The 18,246-nt window shown below is 44.2% G+C and overlaps 1 protein-coding gene and 1 long non-coding RNA gene across 2 annotated transcripts; one reads left to right on the forward strand and one right to left on the reverse strand.

Annotated features, from left to right (window-relative positions):
* Positions 1–8,337: 8,337 nt before the first annotated feature.
* Positions 8,338–10,859, reverse strand: LOC107378795 (nuclear receptor coactivator 7). The gene is made up of 6 exons (XM_015949202.3): positions 10,626–10,859; positions 10,370–10,522; positions 10,114–10,266; positions 9,935–10,030; positions 9,650–9,723; positions 8,338–9,576 (listed from the first exon to the last, which is right to left on the reverse strand). Exons 1-6 carry the CDS (start codon positions 10,692–10,694, stop codon positions 9,438–9,440), a joined length of 684 nt encoding a protein of 227 aa, XP_015804688.3. The 5' UTR covers positions 10,695–10,859; the 3' UTR covers positions 8,338–9,437.
* Positions 10,860–14,101: 3,242 nt separating this feature from the next.
* LOC139070113 (uncharacterized) lies at positions 14,102–17,910 on the forward strand. Its single transcript, XR_011520754.1, has 3 exons — positions 14,102–15,102; positions 15,210–15,378; positions 15,451–17,910. It is a non-coding gene; the product is annotated as an uncharacterized lncRNA (long non-coding RNA).
* Positions 17,911–18,246: the final 336 nt, after the last annotated feature.

Genomic DNA, 18,246 nt, shown 5'->3' on the forward strand with positions numbered 1-18,246 from the left:
AATTCCTCTACAACACTGCTTTCACACTGACAGAGGTTTTCGTCACTCACCACAGGCCAGTCATGTCCAGTCATACTAGTCCTTTAGGTTGTGGATGATGTTCTTATCAACCAGACTTGTGCTGCTGGTGAAAGCATCTTTGCCCTGAACATTGAGCCAGATGTTATCCTTATATGGGAACCATGGCTCTGGTGGACTCTGCTGTATGAAATCCTTCCAGATAATTATGTAAACAAAGGTGAACAAAAATCTATGTTGCAGCATGCTCTTCTTCACAGAATGTGAGGCAACCGTCTTCTAACCATAGAGTATAAGTGCTTCATCATGGACTAAAGCCAACCATTGCATAGTTGATGCAGTGAAAGCAATACAGTCAGGCATGTACATATTTAGTCTTAATGTTTGGGATGTTTCAGACCTGTGCTCTGAGACATGGTATGGCCAAAGCAGCTTCTTCCTGATCCCTGAAGGTTCAATGAAATGGCTGCTGGATACTGCAACTAGACAACTCACTTCAAAACCAGCTCAGATATACTGAGCTCCACCCTCATGAGCTCACTTTTATCTTCCTGCATCAGCCCTGCAGATAGAATGAGGACAGTCAGAGGTCAACAATCAGCCTTGATATTCCTAAACATCAATTTGTGATGTTGTTGATCCCATCACACACACACACACACACACACACACACACACACACACACACACACACACACACACACACACACACACACACACACACACACACACACACACACACAGACACACACACACACACACACACACACACACACACACCGCGTAGACAGAGACAACAACATTAAAACATGGTTAAAAGATAATAAGTCAAACAAGACAACGAGAAGAAAAACAGCTTCCTGCATCAGCCGTAAGTTAAACTGTGCTGGATTTTATTCTCAGTTGTCCCTAAATCCATGAGGAGGCATCACTAAAACATACAAAGTGAATGATGGATGTTCACGTCCCACACACAGCTTTTTAAAAGTGTGAACACAAATTAGAGCCGTGGCTTGTGGACGCAGAAGTAAACAGCACACGTGCCTCAATGATAAGAGTTAAACTTTTAGCCGATTCAGCAGCTCTGTGTGCGGTTTACACAAACATCAGGTAAGGTAGTGTGGCTGTCCCGGTGGGTCGATGAACACCAGGATGGTGGTGCTTGAGTGAGTGTTTCTAAACAAAAACAAGTTCTTTCCAAATCTAAAAATCTGGTTTGTTCTGGATCTGGGTCTTGTATTTAGAGTTACCCCACGGCCTTTTTATCTCCAACGCACAGGCTTCGGGTGACTTATTTTCAGATGATAGACTCTCTATGACGTAAAGATGATTTTTAACATGTGCAGTGTCTGCTTTTATAAAATGCAGGCCCTCTTTACTATGGATTAATGCTACTGTGGTCAAAAACAATCCCTCTTCACCATGAAAGAAAGTTCCTGTTATAACCCTGCCCCAAACATCCATGATCTCATCATGTCCTACACTGACCATGTCCAGATGAAGACACTGGGAGGACATGAATCCCTCAGGGTCGGTCCTGCATCAAATTCCCACATCATAAACATACTACCGCCATGCTTCACCTGGGGCTCTGATTTGCTGCTAAAAGAGCAGTGCACCACCATGTTCGTGTGGAAACCCCATTAATCTGTGCCATCTCTTTTTTATGTACTGATGTTTGTTACTTATTTTTTAAGTCATCTGACTGGTTTTCAGAATTGAACAACAACTCAAACTCTATGTTTTGATTTTCATTAAATATAAGGGTGTGCTGTGAGATTAAAGGTTCGTGTTCAGTTAAAAGTTGTTTTGTGTGTCACGGCTTGGTGTGATGCTTCGTGAATGTTGCTCGGCAGGAGGGGGAGACATTGGACCATGTTCCAGAAGCAGTGCCTGTGGACACCGATTTGCACCAGTGATGCTGATGCAGGCCTCCACTGTCACTGTGACACATACAACAGTAACAGTGATAATATAAAATCAGTATGTCATCTTGATTGGCCATGTGTGTCACATTTTAATAGTCACAATTGAAGAATTTATGCATTTTTATTCAAATAGATGGGAGCAGGGCAAGGTGAGGCCATGATGAGCTTTGCCTTCCTCAAGAGATCCCACAGATGCCTCCTTTTATGCCTGGGGAGTCTGGCCCCAGTGTTTCCATCCATGGTCCAAGCATTTGGTTTCCAGTCCAGCTCAGCCTCTCGATTTTGGGTACACCCTCCGATAATTTTCATCACTGTGTGGTGGCCAATAGCTTCAGTCTTCGTGGCAGCCCTCAAGCCTGCAGCTATGGCAGTTTCCTATCCTAGCTGGAGGACCACGATCCTAAAGAGAAAGAAGGGTTTTTTATAACCCACTTCACCTCCACATTGAAAAATTTAAAAGGGCTATTATGAACCCTTCAGAGCAAATATTACCTTTGGCATTGTCTCTGGAGATGTCATTTGATCTGAAACATTTTTCAACTTGGAAAAGAGACGCTTGAATTCCATGAAGTCCCAAATGTGACAGGGTGTGCGTCCTGTCCTCTATCCGAATTGATCATGTGCCCTGGCTACTTGGCCAAGGGGATGTCCCTTTGGCTGACTGGTAAGCACGTGTGACTCTCACCCAATCAATCAATCATCAATCAATCAATCAATCAATCAATCAATCAATCAATCAATCAATCAACCAATCAATCAATCAAAGCTTTATTTATAAAGCACCTTCCGCAACCCTGTCAGGAAGCCCAAAGCGCTGATCCACCCGGGAGTCTGGGGATCGAATCCTGCCCAGGCCGTCATTTCTCCACCTTGCCACACAAAGAGTAATAATAAGCTGCTGTGGTGAGACATGCCAACGGCCCTCCTCCTCCCTCCTGACTGCTAATCGGTGAGATAGACTCATTCCATGCAAATCCAGATATTTCAGCCTTTATCTGTTATAATTGTGATGATTATGGCTTACAGTTGATGAAACCCCCACATTCAACACCTCAGATTACTAGAATATTGTGAAAAGGTTCAATATTCTAGACTCATTGTGTTACCTTAATCATCTAATGATTCCAGAACACCTGCAGAGGGTTCCTGAGCCTTTAGATGGTCTCTCAGTCTGAGCTGGATTTAGAGTTTCATCTGTGTTGTCCCTGTCCTTTCCTGATGCTCGCCCATCACTGCTAACTGCTAGATTCAGGAAGCAGTTAGCATTTTACTCATCGCTCTGGCCTTGGGTGGTGTTAGGGTTAGGAGCAGTGACCGGTTTGAAGAAGTAACATTTATGCAGGGGGTTAATATAGTTGCTTTTAAGCTTAATATATTACCTTTACTTATGACCAATAAGACGTGATATTCTATATAAATATAGAATATTAACCTGCTTGGTCTTCGAATGTTTACTCAGAAGATTCTAGGGTTCTTTGCTTTTTCAGGGATCAAACACGCTTCGTCTCAATTCAGACAGTCAGGTTTATAAAACGCAAGAATTTATTTTCTAAACAATTAAAACCTGACAAGTTAACCAAGACTTCTGTGATGGATGAATCTAAGTGGATGGGATGTGATGTATGGTGATTGAATGGTGTGTGATTATCAGAACCTTGTATCTAGAAAAACTGAGTTCTGGGGGTGAAAATAATTTGTTTTGCATTAAACTATGAAGTTGGTTCTTATCAAAACAGCATCAGACGCAATCATGCTGTGTCTACCTCACCCTTTCTTTGGAGACCCTTTTTGCGGATCCGGAGGTCAGGGAGGTCGGATGACCTCTGGGCATCGAGGTTTAGTAGATTAACCGCAGCACTGACTTCACCATTCCAGAGATGTCACCAGGCTCACAGGTTGGAACTAGTTTGCGTCTAGAACAGCTGTTTCTGAATTGCTGAAGGAAGTGTTATGCTGTGTCACTGCAGGCAGCTTTTAGCTTGTTGACAGCTTGTCAAGAGATGCTATGGTTATAGAGTTTCCTCCGGTGGCCAGTCCGGAGTTCTACTCAACCTAACAGAATGCTGAATCTCACAGAATGCCCGAATGCTCTGCAAGCAATCCTCTTTTAATATTCTCATATTATGATTTACTTGGCCAATCGGGACGTGCCATGTTAAGAGGTGTTAACAGCAAACCTCAGAACATCACACCTTCTCAGATACAGGATGCTCCTATTTGTGGGTAAGAAAACATCTATGTGCAGTGACATTACTTTAACTTTATCTTATGAACATTGTGTCTGAGTGTAGATAATGATTCACTTGTTAAACCAAACATTACTGATCATAACACCAAAATGTTCCATTGTAATATTAAAATTCATTTCAACCTTATTAACTTAGGCACAGATTAATCAAAACATTTCATTTAACCTTATTGTTCATTTCATTTCATGATTAATTAACTCATATGAGCTGAAAATGTTCACTTTATTGAGAGGCACGAGGAATCCTGTAGAAGCGATAAGGGAAGCATTAAGGCCTTGAAACGGGAACAGCTTGTTGACAATATGTTATCATGTGTTCAGAGCTGCAGAATCGTCTGGGCTTGTTGGAAGATAGAATATAAAATCCACTTTAGAGAATGGAATTTATGTCTGTAGATGACCGGTGGCATGTAGGTCCTTATGTAGGTGAAAAATGACCATTTCTTATGGTTTGCACCGTGCTGTGAATTCACAGACTCAAATGATTGCTGAGATGAATCGTGAGCTTGGGACTTTGGCGGAGATTCATTCTTTGGCACAAAAAATGGATGCCATCAATGATAGAGTGGACGAATCAGCACGGATTGGGATAGTTTAATGTCCATTATTGGGATTTTGAGAGGTTGAGGACCAACAAACTGTAAGACAGAGAGGAAATCATCTCTGTCTGGCCCCAAAACAATTTCTAATCGCAATCTGGCGCCCTTGAGCCAGCAAGGCTCCAGCGAAAACTCCCCGCTCAGAAGATATGTGGAATGTGCCGTCGCTATGGCAACTCAACTCTGTCTCCTTTCCCAGCCTGGGCGGGACTGGGGGAAGGCCGCTGAAATGTTCCAGGGTCACTGCAACCCTCCAACCCTCAATGCTCCTCCCCCTATCCACACTGAGGTGACATGCGCTGCTTCATCGTGGCTGCAGGAACTCAAGTGGGGATAGTCCCAACCCACCACCCCACCTAGTGGACACTTATGTTGTGTTGTCTGAAGTCTGTTGCATATCTGTCTGAGGTGTTTTTTTGCAGAGCAAAGCTGCCCTCCCGGTGGAGGGTAACTCTGAAGTGACTTTTTTCCCCTCTACCTGAACCAGTCCTCATGTAACCCCTCTTATCTCTATTAAGGTAGCACGACTCAGGGTTGCGAATGACCACAGTCACCAATTCTTGTCATGTGTCTTGCCCATGTATGTCTGATCTCTGAATTGTGTGTACTGAAACAATAATTTCCCTCTGGGATTAATAAAGTATCTTTGAATTTGAATTTGAATTGAATTCTGGACGTTGCGTTTCTGAAAATCTACTCTGGTCATCGTTGTTTCATTCATTCTGCGTTTTTTATCTGATTTCGTTTTTTTCAGCTCTTCACTAACACACAGAGTAAATAAAGCTTGTTTTTACAGTTTTTCTGACATGTTTCTGCACTCACTGGCGTCTTCGTCAGAGCTTCCACCGATGTTGGTGGCGTCACTTCCTTCTCTGTTTTTCTGCGGGCAGCAGAGGATGATAAGAAAGAAAAAAGTGAAAACAAGCTCTATTTACTCTGTGTTAGTGAGCAACTGAAAAAACACGATTCACTCTGCTACAGGAGAAGGTTCATCTGTGAAATGGCAGTCCCATTCTGGCTCGGTTTCTGTGGGCTAAGATAAAATCCAACCACTTCTGATGATTAACTCCTTTATGAAGACTGAACCAATGTCTGTACCTCTTGCAGCGAACTAGGTATTATCAAAACTGCAGACTAGATAATAAAATAATTACTTTGGAGGCTGTGGGGATTAAATCATCCACTCACTGCTCACAACTCAGAGAGGGTTGTGTTTACAGTAGGCAGCAGTAGCTCAACAGGTTGTGTGGGTTCAATCCCGGCTCCGGACAGAGAATTCTGATGCTGTTGTGTCCTCGGGCAAGACACGTAACCCATCTTGCCTGCTGGTGGTGGTTTGAGGGACCGGTGACGCCTGTGCTTGGCAGCCTTGCCTCTGTCAGTGCTCCCCAGGGCAGCTGTGGCTACATCGTAGCTCATCACCATCAGTGTGTGAATGTGTGTGTGAATGGATGAATGAAACACGCTTTGGAGTCCTTACTCTGAGAAGCGCTATACAAGTGCGGGTCATTTATCATTTAATACAGGAGAGGAGTGTGCAGGTTAGGCACTTCCTCGATGAGGAGGAGGGACATTAACGCAAACTGGCCTCATCCAGCCATTTGTAATAGCTGAAACAGATCGATGCATGCATGAAGCCAGAAACCAGTTTTTGATGAGGAAATAACAATATAACATAGTCAAAAGCCAAAGGTCACACCAAACCTGAGCAGGTTAGTCCACTGAGTCCACTGATCTCAGGTTCAGGGAGAGAGAGTTCCAGAGTCTGGGGGCCACAGCAGCAAATGATCTGTCACCTTTGGACTTTAGCCTGGTGCGTTGCACAACCAGTAGGCTTTGGTCACTGGACCTCAAGGGCCTGCTGGGGGTGTAGGAACTGAGAAGATCACCAAAGTATGATGGTGCTTGTCCATGCAAGGCCCTATAGACCAGAACCAGGATCTTGAAATGAACCCTGAAGTTGACTGGCAGCCGGTGAAGCTGGAGGAGAAGCGGGGTGATGTGGGTGTGTTTGGAGGACTTGGTCAGAAGCTGAGCACAGGCATTCTGAACCACCTGTAGACGGTTCAGGGAGGTTCTGCTCAGACACGTGAAAAGAGAGTTACAATAGTCTAAGCGTGAGGAGATGAAGGTGTGGATAACTGTCTCAAGTTCAGAGCGGGACAGAATGGGACTCAGCTTTGCAATGTTCCTGAGATGGAAGAAGGAAGAGCGATCAAGACAACTGACATGAAAATCCAGGGTGAGAGCTGGGTCAAAGGGTCACACCAAGATTCCTGAAAGAAGGTTTGGTGTGAGAAGCAAGCAGACCAAGAGAGTCTCTGACTTTGGGAACCAGCTTGTCTGGGGCACAGATGAGGATCTCAGTCTTATCTTCATTCAGCTGTAGAAAGTTCCCACCTTCCAGGTTTTGATAGAGTCTAAGCAGGTGTGTAACAGCTGCAGCTTAGACATCTCATGGGGCTTAAAGGAGATGTACAGTTGGATGTCATCTGCATAAAGATGGTAGGAGATTCCTTTGAAGGAGCTCAGGAAGTGCTGAAGAGGGAGCAGATAGAGAAGGAAGAGTAGAGGCCCCAGCACAGAACCTTGTGGGACACCATGGGTAAGAGAGGTGGTGGAGGACCTAAACTTGGAGACGACCACAGAGAAGGAGTGCTCAGACAGATAAGAGGAGAGTCCCTCCAGAGCAGATCCTCATAGGCCTACCCATTTTCTCAGCCTCTCCAGTAGCAGGTGATAGTCAGCAGTGTCAAAGGTTGCAGTCAGGTCCAGCAGGACCAGAACAGAACAGTCCCCTGCATCACTGCGAGTCAGAAGGTCATTAGAAGAGCTGTTTTTGTGGAATGAGCTCTATGTTCATCTGTTTATGTTTATTTTAGCTCTACGAAAACCTCACTGGAAACTATCACAGATGTAATATTCATCAAGAGCAGGGGATCCTGAAGGATTTCCTCCTGAGCTCCTTTGTGGGTTTCAGTCTCCAGTGTCTCCTCATGGCTCTCCAACTCCAGAGCTCCTCCTCCAAGGCTCTTTCACCACCGCCTCCAGCCTCCATGGTGCATGCTCCTCCTTTTAAAGGTAGATTATCAAAATGTATAATCAAGAAATGTTTTTACATTTTTTAATACTTTAATCACTTTAGTAAATTTGCAGTTAATCCTCTAAATGCAAATTTAATGATTAAAATCGTGTTTTATTTGAGAAAAAAGAAAAAGGCGGGGGAGCCTGCTCATCAGCACCCCAGCAGAAAGGGTTGAACCCTGGGAACCGGTGATGGTTGTACCCCTTGTGCAGCAGTACCGGGACCAGAGTGAGTAGGGTGTGTATGGGGAGCATGAGTGGGTGTCTAGCATTCATTTTTGTAAGTCTTAGGTTGTATGTGTGAGCATGGGGGGGGGGGGGGGGGGGGGGGGGGGGGGGAATGACTGTGTCTGTGTATGACTGTATATGTCAGGTGGTGTCTTGGACTCCTCCCCTCTCCTGAGATGTCTTGTGATGCCACACATCTTCACCTACCCTCCCCCCCCCAACACTTGGTGTGGAGTGTGGTGCCTTGGTCTGCCTGAGTGTTCGCAGGTCAGGGGGTTTAAGATTGTTGGCGTCTGCCTGATTGATCCCAGTGGCTGTCTGGTGGGGTCTGAGTACACAGGCTGTGATAGCTGTAGCTGGGGTCTTTCCCATTTTGGCAACATTGGTGGATCAAGAAAATTTAACATGGGGCATGAGGAGAGATTGTCAGGGCTGGATCTCCTGATTCAAGTAGGTGAAACTCCCCTAAATGTGAATGAGGTCAACAAAATGTCCACGCAAGGACTTTAAATCTTTTATTAAATAGAGAAAAGCAAATGTGCCACAGAATAAATACAGAAAAAAAATAATACAGAAGGTAAATTCTGACAAATAACAAATGACTGTACAGGACTGAATTCATGGCGTTAAAGCTCAAGGCAGCTTTTAAAGACTAAAAGTGAGGAGGGCAGCTGTGGAGGCACACACACGCTTGCACACACAAATGCATGAGCGTGCACACACACAGCAAACACACACACACACACACACACACACACACACACACACACACACAGTTTAAATTTTTTTTTCATCTTTAAAACAAAAACAATGAAAATGTTGAGATTTCCTTCGAGAAGGAAGTCAGCGGCTGCTGGTTCTTACCCACACAGCCAGGTGTTGAACAGCAATCTGTTTCCCTGTTCTTCATTCCACTTGATAGGCTTTTGTTTTACAACCTGCTGCAGTTTTCAAATGTTGTTAGAAACTAAACCAAAGGCTCAGATCTCCTTGGGGTGCTATGTACCATAACCTCTCCACTTTTAAACATCTTTTAACGTTCAGCAGAGTCAAAGAAACCGTTGAAACGTGGAATAGGCTTACAAAGACAGCAACATTTTCATTTAGCTTTTTTCAGTGACCTCTGCTCTCCATAATAGGAGCATGACCAGACTGAATATGACAGCAGCAGTTCTGATCAGCAGGAACCTGAATCACAGGACATCATGCACCCACACACCTCGATGAAGCAGCGGCTTAAATGCTTATTGTTCTTGCGTTCGGACTCCAGATTAGACAATTCATGTTCCTGATGCAATGATGTATCCATCCATCCATTCAGCCTTTTAGGGTTCAGCCCCAGACAGTCCACACCTCTACATCTTGTACGATAAAGTCTTGATGTGTGGAAAGAGGCGGATTATTAAAAGTAGGACAGGAAAAGCTGGCTCCATGGTACAGATCAGCATCCAGCCACAGGGCAAAGCCGCCCCTAAAACACAGACATCCATGTTAACTTCCGGTCTGTGCGTGTATGACCATAACTCAATGGGACTAAAACTCACCCTCCTCCACCGATGTGCAGAGATTCCATGTTGCTGCTCACAAAGTAGGAGTTCTCTCCGCTCCACCTGTAATGCTACAGAAAACACAAACCATGAAGATTTCAAGTCAACCGCTGAGCTACGTTTTCAACATTCATTTTCCATAAACATCTCACCACATTTGTGGGTTTTTAGGTGACATTTTAGCGTGATGATGTTATTGTTTATGTCTATTCACAAGGTAACGTGAGGACGTGTAGGTAAATGATTGACAAGCAGAAATCTAAAGGATGATTTGATTCTCACCTGGAAGTCCGGCTGAAAGGTGAACAGGAAGGTCTCTCCGGTGCCGTAACAATACTGACTGACTTTGAAGGGATCAGAGGAAAAAGCTCCAAACACCTGGAAGACACCAGCTTGTTAGTCTGTGTCTCTGGTGGACATCTGGTTTTAGGTCAAAGGTCTTGCAGACGTGAGACACAAACCTTGTTGTGCATGTCTCTGATGACCAGCAGCACAGGGCTGTCCAGGTCAGCCATGTTTCTGTAAAGCGTCTTCAGGCTGCTCCCATGGATGGCTGTGCTGTAGACCAGATTCCACGGATATCCTTGAGTCCGTGCCGGCATGTGAGCAGCGAGCTGTTGGGAAACAACTTTGTGATTAAATCCTGCATTAGATATGAAGAATGTTGTTGCTGGTATCAATGATCAGAAGAGAGAAACGCCGATGTGCTTAACTTACTTTTTGCAGCTGGTATTCATCCAGCAGCTGACTCTGATCACTGAAGATGGGGAAGTCTTCATTCTCCTCCTGGTATTCCTCGTTCTCCTCTTCTTCAGATTCCACTGAGCTACAAAAACTCAGGTGGCACTTGGAGTCCTTCACCGTTATGATCTGGAACAGGACACAAGATGCAACAAACTGGTGAGAAACTCTGTTTAAGATCTTCCCTCTTCCTGTCTTTGATTCATAATTACAGCACATGGAGTCCTCTCACCTCTACATACGGCTCCACACAGTCGCTGGCAAAATAAAACACCCTTATGTTCTCCTGTGCTTTCCTCATGGCTCCTGATGTCAGAGTTTAGTTCTGCTCTTTAAGACCTGTCTGCTACCTTTATACGTTCATTGGTCTGAGACTCGAGCACGTTGCTGCATGTTGTTAGGTCTCCGCCCATTACTGTTTCCTTCTGCCCTTAAGTGGAAGTGCGTCTTTTCCTACTGGTCACAGAGGAGGAGGGGGAAAGCCATTCGTGGGAAGGGATGGGTTTCCCACAACAGCAATAAGGAATGCCAGGACTTCTGCTATGTTTGTGACTGTAAAGGGCACAGTTTTCTGCAGAAGCATTTTTGGGTTCACACAAGTCCCAGATATAGAAAACCTTAGGATACTTCATTTACTGAAAACGTTTAACACCAGTTACTGGAATGCTCCATAACAAGAGCGAGGAAACAGTATTTTATCTTGATTATTGTGAAGACGTTTCTCATTTTTGTAAAAGTTTATTTAAAATCTGCAAAACTTTCTGACGTAATTGCACAAACAGCAAAGCTTACAGCATTATTTGGTTTTCATACCGTAAATTTACAAAGAAAGTAAGAAAGTCTTGTTTAGTGCATCTATTTGTCCTAAATCCCTTCATTTGAATGTTATTTGTTTTTCTTTCATTCAACACTTCTTGATCAAACAGACTACATGTGGACGTCTCAAAGCAAATAACCTGATAGTTTAACTACTGTGACTATAAACCTGGAAACAATGTCATCACTAAACCCAGTTACAGCTGTGAAGCAGGCACTCATAACACTCAGCCACAACACAAACAACAAAACATCAGCTCCTCTAAATCTGAGAGCATGGTCTTGACTAGGAACGGGGTAGAATGCCTTCTCCAGGTCAGGGATGAGGTCCTGCTCCAAGTGGAGGAGTTTAAGTATCTCAGGGTCTTGTTCATAAGTGAGGGAAAGATGGAGAGTGAGATTGGCAGGTGGATTGGTGCTGCATCTGCAGTGATGCGAGCGTTGTAGCGGTGAAGAGAGAGCTGAGTCAGAAGGCAAACCTCTTGATTTACCGGTTGATCTACGTTGTCACCTATGGTCACAAGCTTTGGGTAGTGACCAAGGGCGTCAGTTTGTTTTCAGAATTGCTGGGGACAATAACCATACACTTGAGTGGGGCTTAAAAATTGCTGGGGACAATAAAGTAGGCTAGCACAGGGGTCGGCAACCCGCAGCTCTGGAGACGCATGCGGCTCCTCCATCCATCTGATGCGCTCTCTGTGCTTATAAAATAATGAATGGATATTTAAATAAAATGCTTTATATTTTACTGCATTAATTTTACATCTGTATGCCAATTCTAAATGTAAAGATTGTCTGCGTAAACCTGAACAGGTCCAACCCGGTCTGTGAGACAGGGTTGACGCGTCACGCTTGTGCGTAATCATATCGGCGCTTCTGAGCTGCTTTCTGACCTTCCCCACCTACAAAGTTTAATTACAACAATCAAACGTGACAGAGCCTGGATTTGTATTCTGAACAGTCTAAACATGTTTTAAAAAGAAACGTAGGACAAAAGTGGCACCTGCTCAGTAAAACCACCAACAGTGTGAATATTGAAGGCAGAGACGGGCTACAGCTTCTGGATCCACTTTATTTAATCGTTTTATTGATTATCTTTTTATGAAAGATAACTTTGACGTACATGAGCGATCAGGCGCGTTGCAAGCTTTTCAAAAGTGTGGGGGATGTTGTCTGTGCCTAAAATAATTTCATGTTCATCTTGTTATTTTAATTTCCATAATAGCGGAGCAGGAGCGAATTTTAGACGCGTCACGCATGTCTCCGTTTTAAACATGTTTAAACTGTTCAGAATACAATTCCAGGCTCTGTCTCGTTAGATTGGTGCAACTAAAGTTTGTACTGAATGAAACTTTACATTAAACCATGTTGAAAAGAAAAGGATGCCATTAAATCGTTTCCCCCTCATTTACAGTCAGTGCAGCGCAGTGCGCGTGGCTCTGGGGTTAATCAAGTTTAGTTGTTTCTCTTTGCAACAATCTTCACAAGAAGGCAAAAGAGTTAAATGACAGGTTACAGATATTTCCATTTGACTGTTTATTTTGACGGATAAACTCAAGGATGTTGGTTGATTTCCTCCCACTGAAGCGGTCTGGAAACCCGGTCTCTCTGAGGGATCTGTCACTTGGAAAATGTTATTTTTATGAAATTATGAAAGTTTGGCTGAATAGCGCTTGTTCCCGTCTCCAATATGGAGACGCATGATGCATCCAGTCGCCTCTTCAGCTCATAAAGCACCTGTAGAGACACTTGGTCACGCACAAAGTTCATGTGGAGCAGAAGCGGTCGGGCTACGGCAGGTGAAATGTTCCTAGCCTACATGAAGTGAAACTGTTTAATTGTAACATTAATGTGTTACTGGACACGCTGGTCTGGTTGGTTAGACCAGTGTTTGAAGTGGAAAATACACACACACACACACACCAATTAAAATAATGCTGATAGCATGGACTAGAAGACAGGTGATGGTTTATGTATTTGAATGATGATCAGACTGCTGTAAAATGTAATCTCCATCCACATCCAGACAATTATCCTCTATTCTTTCTCTAGTTGCTCTGCTCTTGTCTGGGCTGACAGCTGACGGTGCGCGCGGTGCGCCTAGTGGCTGTGATGCACATTTTACGCATTTGGAGAGGTGGACCGGATGCTTTGCTTTTACTGGAAGATGGTCCACTTAACGCACGGTTGTAGACTACATATTAATGACAAATGAATGAAAATTAAATTGTGAGTTTTTACTTCATATTTTATAAATAAAAATGACGGGGGAACACATTTATGACGTCTTTTTAAACTAAATTTTCTAGCGCGACCTGCCTGCTTCACTTGTCACTGCTTATTAAGGTCCATCCAAAATTACCGTGGCCCATCCAAAAATGAAAACCTGACGCCACGCCTGTTATAAACCTCTGCAGATTGGTGTTCTTCACTTGATCAAACTCAGACTTTGTACAGCTAATGTCAAGATGTAAAATTATGAATTCAGTCAACCTCTTCCATCCCTCCATCTCCTGCTCTCCTTGAACCCGACATCGGCTGTCAGAATAGGGGAGGTGAAGAAGGAGATGAGGCAAACAGAGTGAGTGCGACCTGAAGAAACCAGACTGGAGTGGAGGTGAGCAAAACAGCTGGAAAAGTGTGGGTGTTGCATCCCCCACGGGTGTGATGCCCATGGTACCTGCTGCTGTCACCTGGTTGTGAGCAGCTCTCTGCTGTCTGAGGGTAGGCCCCACCCACAATGCCGCGGCTGCTGCGGTGTTTTCTTTACTGTGGGAAACGGGTAATAATGGCTCTTTGATGGGAACAGGTTGCCGACCCCTGGTATAAGATCTGAGCTGGTAAAACAAAAATCCTCATCAGCAGGCTTTTTTGAAAGTGGGGGGGGGGGGGGGGGGACACAGCTGCCAATTACAAATTTTGCCGGGGACATGTCCCCGGCGTCCCCGGTTAAAATGACGCCTATGCTAGTAGTGACCAAAAGAACAAGATCACGGACACAAGCGGCCAAAATTTGTTTCCTCTGCAGGGTGGCTGGGCTCTCCCTAAGAGATAGGGTGAGAAGCTCGGTCATCCGGGAGGGGCTCAGCGTAGACCGGCTGCTCCTCCACGTCTAGAGGAGCCAGTGGAAGTGGCTCGGGCATCTAGTCAGGATGCCTCCTGGACTTCTCCCTGGTGAGGTTTTCTTGGCACGTCCAACTGGGAGGAGACCTAAAGGGAGACACAGGACATGCTGGAGAGACTATGTCTCTCGGCTGGTCAGGGAACGCCTTGGGATTCCCCCGGAGGAGCTGGTCCAACTAGCTGGGGAGAGGGAATTCTGGGCCTTCATGCTTAGGCTGCTGCCCCCATGACCCGACTCTGGGTGAGTGGAGGAAGGAAGGATGGATAGATTTATTTTTACGGTTATTTCTCTTCTTTTGTAATTCATACATTTTTGTAATACTTTATGCACTTTTAACAATGGACCCCCGGATGATTGCTCTCACTGGTTGACTATTGGAGATCCACGAAGGAAAACTTCTAACAATAATGCTTTATTACTAGTAAAAAATTACGTTTTTTCAGGCATTTTAAAATGGTATTATGCACCACCACTTTGAAGATATAAACATTTGCAAATGTTAATTTAAGTTGAAGTTTATCCCATATAATGGCTGTTCTATAATATGTTTTTGAGAAAAACAACCGAGATTGTCACTGTTGGAGAAAATCAGTTTACTGCAGTTAGTGTCATGAGCCGAGGTGAACCACCTGTCCATAGACAATCTTTCAGCCTTCTTTCAGGTGGGAGAGACGAAGAGGCACCAGCTGGATCTAATCATCACTGATGGGGTCAGGTCTAAAAGGAGGATGAGGACACCACACCTCGCTGGATGATTGTTACTGTTTGGGTAGTTCCAGTCACTAGTACTCGTCTCTAGGATTACACTTGTTTTGTCTGTGATTATTTGTCTCGATATCTCGCCAAATTTTTGACGGTTCCCTCTCGTCACTTCAGGCACCTTCAACAACACTCCAAAGCTACCATAAACCTCTGGATCCCTCTGGACCCCGTCTCTTCCTCTTCCACTGACCAACCCGTTCTCTCTCTCCGCTCTCCCACCCCTCTAGTTGGACTCTGAACCTCGGCTCGCTGCCTTTCCCACGCTCACAAGGTCTCGCCTCCTGTAAGTCCTGAACTATCCAAACCCACCAAGCTGTGTCACCTCCCAGCACTCACCTGCCTCTCTTCTCCTCAGACTCCCTCCTGACCCGCTACGCTCTCACCGGACGTCCCGGTGCACCTTTAGTTCCCGTTTTGCATAATAAATGTTTTCTTTCAACTTACCTTTGTCGTGTTGATTCTGCATGTCTTGGGTTAAACTCCTTTCTCAGAACATGACAGTCATGTTTTAAATGAACATTTTATAAAATTGATGTATCTTCATGTTATGTAAAGTCTTATCTCTGAGTAGGTTTAATCAGTTTCTTCATGCTCTCTTGTGACTAAAGAGTCTCTTGGTGACCTGACTGTTGACTCTGTGGGGTTTTCTGATCATGCAGCAAATATATTTGACATCACACGTCTCCTACCTCCAGCTCAGAGGCAGGTTGCTCGTTACTCTAGGCGTATACTAGTATAACCTCTGACTTCCTGTTGACTCTGGATATTGAGTCTCTCATCCCACCCCCCTCAGCCTCTTGCATGGATGTAGATGGCCTTCTGCATCTGTTCAGTACAACCTGCTCTGCCGCCCTGGATGCCGTTGCCCCTCTCAGACCTAGGAGGAATTGGATTATTTCAGACCCATGGCTAAATGATTAGACCCGGAGCTCCATGTAACGGTGCAGAGTGTTGGAGCGAAGGTGGAAGAAAGACAGACTCCCATGCTCTCAGCAGCTCCTGGTTGATGCCCTTTCCTGTTGTCAGAAAGCTGTTAGATCTGCACCAAATAACTATTTTTCTAACATCATTGCACAGCACCGACCAGTCTAAACTATATAGTACAGTCAATTCTTGTCATTGTCTGGAACTGATGGCATAATTTGTACTGTAGCTTTCTATACAGAGTTACAGAAATTTTTATAAACAGAATTCTAGACATTAGGTCTGGCCTTGAATGTCACAGAATGAGTGACAGGCTGAAGGCATGCATGGAAGCCTTCAGCCTTCCATGGATGCCGACGGACTCTGGTCTGTCGGCATGCAAGGAAGATATACAGGACCGGCTAGCTTAAATCAACTAAAAACTGAGTCCATCATTTTTGATCGCAGAGGGCCCCCTTGCTCTCAGTCTGCTACTGATCCTTTGACCTCTACACACAAGCGGTGTGTCTTGGGGTAAAATTAGATGCTGAACTCTCAATGGTTTCTCAGGTAAATTCTGTAGTGAGGTCGTGTTTTTACCAGTTTCGTTGTCTATCTCATCTGAAACCAATTCTGAAGCGGATGCATTTGGAATCAGTTATTCATGCATTTATCACCTCCCGATTAGACATTGCAAACGCGCTCCTCCCTGGCATTCCCAACTCGGTCTTAAACCAGCTACAGGTTGTCCAGAATGCAGCTGCAAGGTTCCTAACGACTACAAACAGACGTAACCACATCACGCCGGTCCTTGCACGCCTTCATTGGCTCCCTGTCACATTCTGTGTACCGTTCAAGCTGCTGACTTTTGTTTTTAAAGCACTACATGGTGAAGCACCAGCATACCTGTCAGAACTGCTTATGTTCCCACGCGCTGGCTGAGGCCAGCTGATCACCTCCTGCTCTGTATTCCACAGATGTGCTATAAATCGAGGTGTGAGCGAGCATTTGGCCATGCTGCCCCCCAGCTGTAGAATGCATTGCCCATCACTGTAAGGCAGGCTCCCTCTTTGGCAGTCTCACATGAACACCCACTTTTATGGATTAGCTTTTAATTTCTGACTCGTGGGGTCGTTTCTCTGTTTTATTGTCTAAACTGTGCTTTTAGTGTTTTAATCTATTAATGTGTTTTGAATTGGGATCCTATTTGTGCACTTTTTTTAATCGCTATTTTAGTGATTTTAAGTTGCTGTATTTGCCTGTGAAGCACTTTGGTCAGCTCTCATGTTGTGTATAAAATTGTGCTATACAAATAAAATGGTACGGTATGGTGTTTGGACGGATGACATCCGATTCATTAGTTCTTCTGATTCCGTTCATCTTTAGAACAGAATCTAATCCTGGAACATGAACCAGTCCAGATGTGTGTGCTTTTTCAGGTCTGGTAGTCCAGTAGGACAGAAGGATGTTCTCAGCTGCTCTGAAACCATAGTTACTGCTGCTGCCATGGTAACATTGGAACCAGAGTCTGAAAGCTCTTTTGTTTAATCAGTGCTTTGAAGTAAACATCAGGACGTTTTAGTGGTTAGCTTCTTTAATCAAATATAAGTTGTGCTGAGGCATCAGTAAATAATTCCCAAAGTCATAAAGGACAGATTTATCTAGATTATCTACACAGCGGTGAGTCTTTGTGGGTTAGGGAGGGTGGAAGTTTCTCCTGAGATCTCTTCATTCTCAACGACCAAAACCTCGTGATTACTCCAAAATGTTGCAAAGTGAGTAAATTCACCTTTTTAAATAACGTTTCAAAGCCTAATTCCAATTTTAGAATTTTGCAGATTAGCGAGGTCTGAATTGTGTTTAAACTTCTGTCGCAGTCCTCTTGATGACTGAGAATAAAAAAAGCGTATTTTGAGCTTCTGTTAAACTCACTTATAAATTACAATGTTAATATAGTTAATCATATTAAGGACATTTTAATTGTTTGTCTTGTGTATTTGTAAAACATGTCTGTAGGCAGTTTAACTCTTAAATGTGCAATATGTAATAAGGATGCAAGAATGACATCCTGTGGTAAAATGTGGTTTCTATCGTGCTTTTTTCTAAACAAACAATCCCTCCCTCACTCATTCTGTGACATTCATGGCTGTTGTTAGTTACGGATCAGCGCCAGAAGATTCTGGATGACAGGTGAAGACAAGTCATACACAGTAAGTTTATACGTTTATAAAGTGGATTTATGTGATGT

The sequence above is a fragment of the Nothobranchius furzeri genome, chromosome 5 (assembly GCF_043380555.1).
Source record: "Nothobranchius furzeri strain GRZ-AD chromosome 5, NfurGRZ-RIMD1, whole genome shotgun sequence".
NCBI lineage: Eukaryota > Metazoa > Chordata > Actinopteri > Cyprinodontiformes > Nothobranchiidae > Nothobranchius > Nothobranchius furzeri.

What these genes read in the sequence shown, in the direction of transcription:
- LOC107378795 (XM_015949202.3), bottom strand. Translation starts at nt 10,694, where the DNA reads ATGAGGAAAGCACAGGAGAACATAAGGGTGTTTTATTTTGCCAGCGAC. An exon ending in ATGAATACCAGCTGCAAAAA is followed by an intron (nt 10,267 to 10,369) that starts GTAAGTTAAGCA and finishes GTTTCCCAACAG; the next exon opens with CTCGCTGCTCACATGCCGGC. An exon ending in TCAGAGACATGCACAACAAG is followed by an intron (nt 10,031 to 10,113) that starts GTTTGTGTCTCA and finishes GGTGTCTTCCAG; the next exon opens with GTGTTTGGAGCTTTTTCCTC.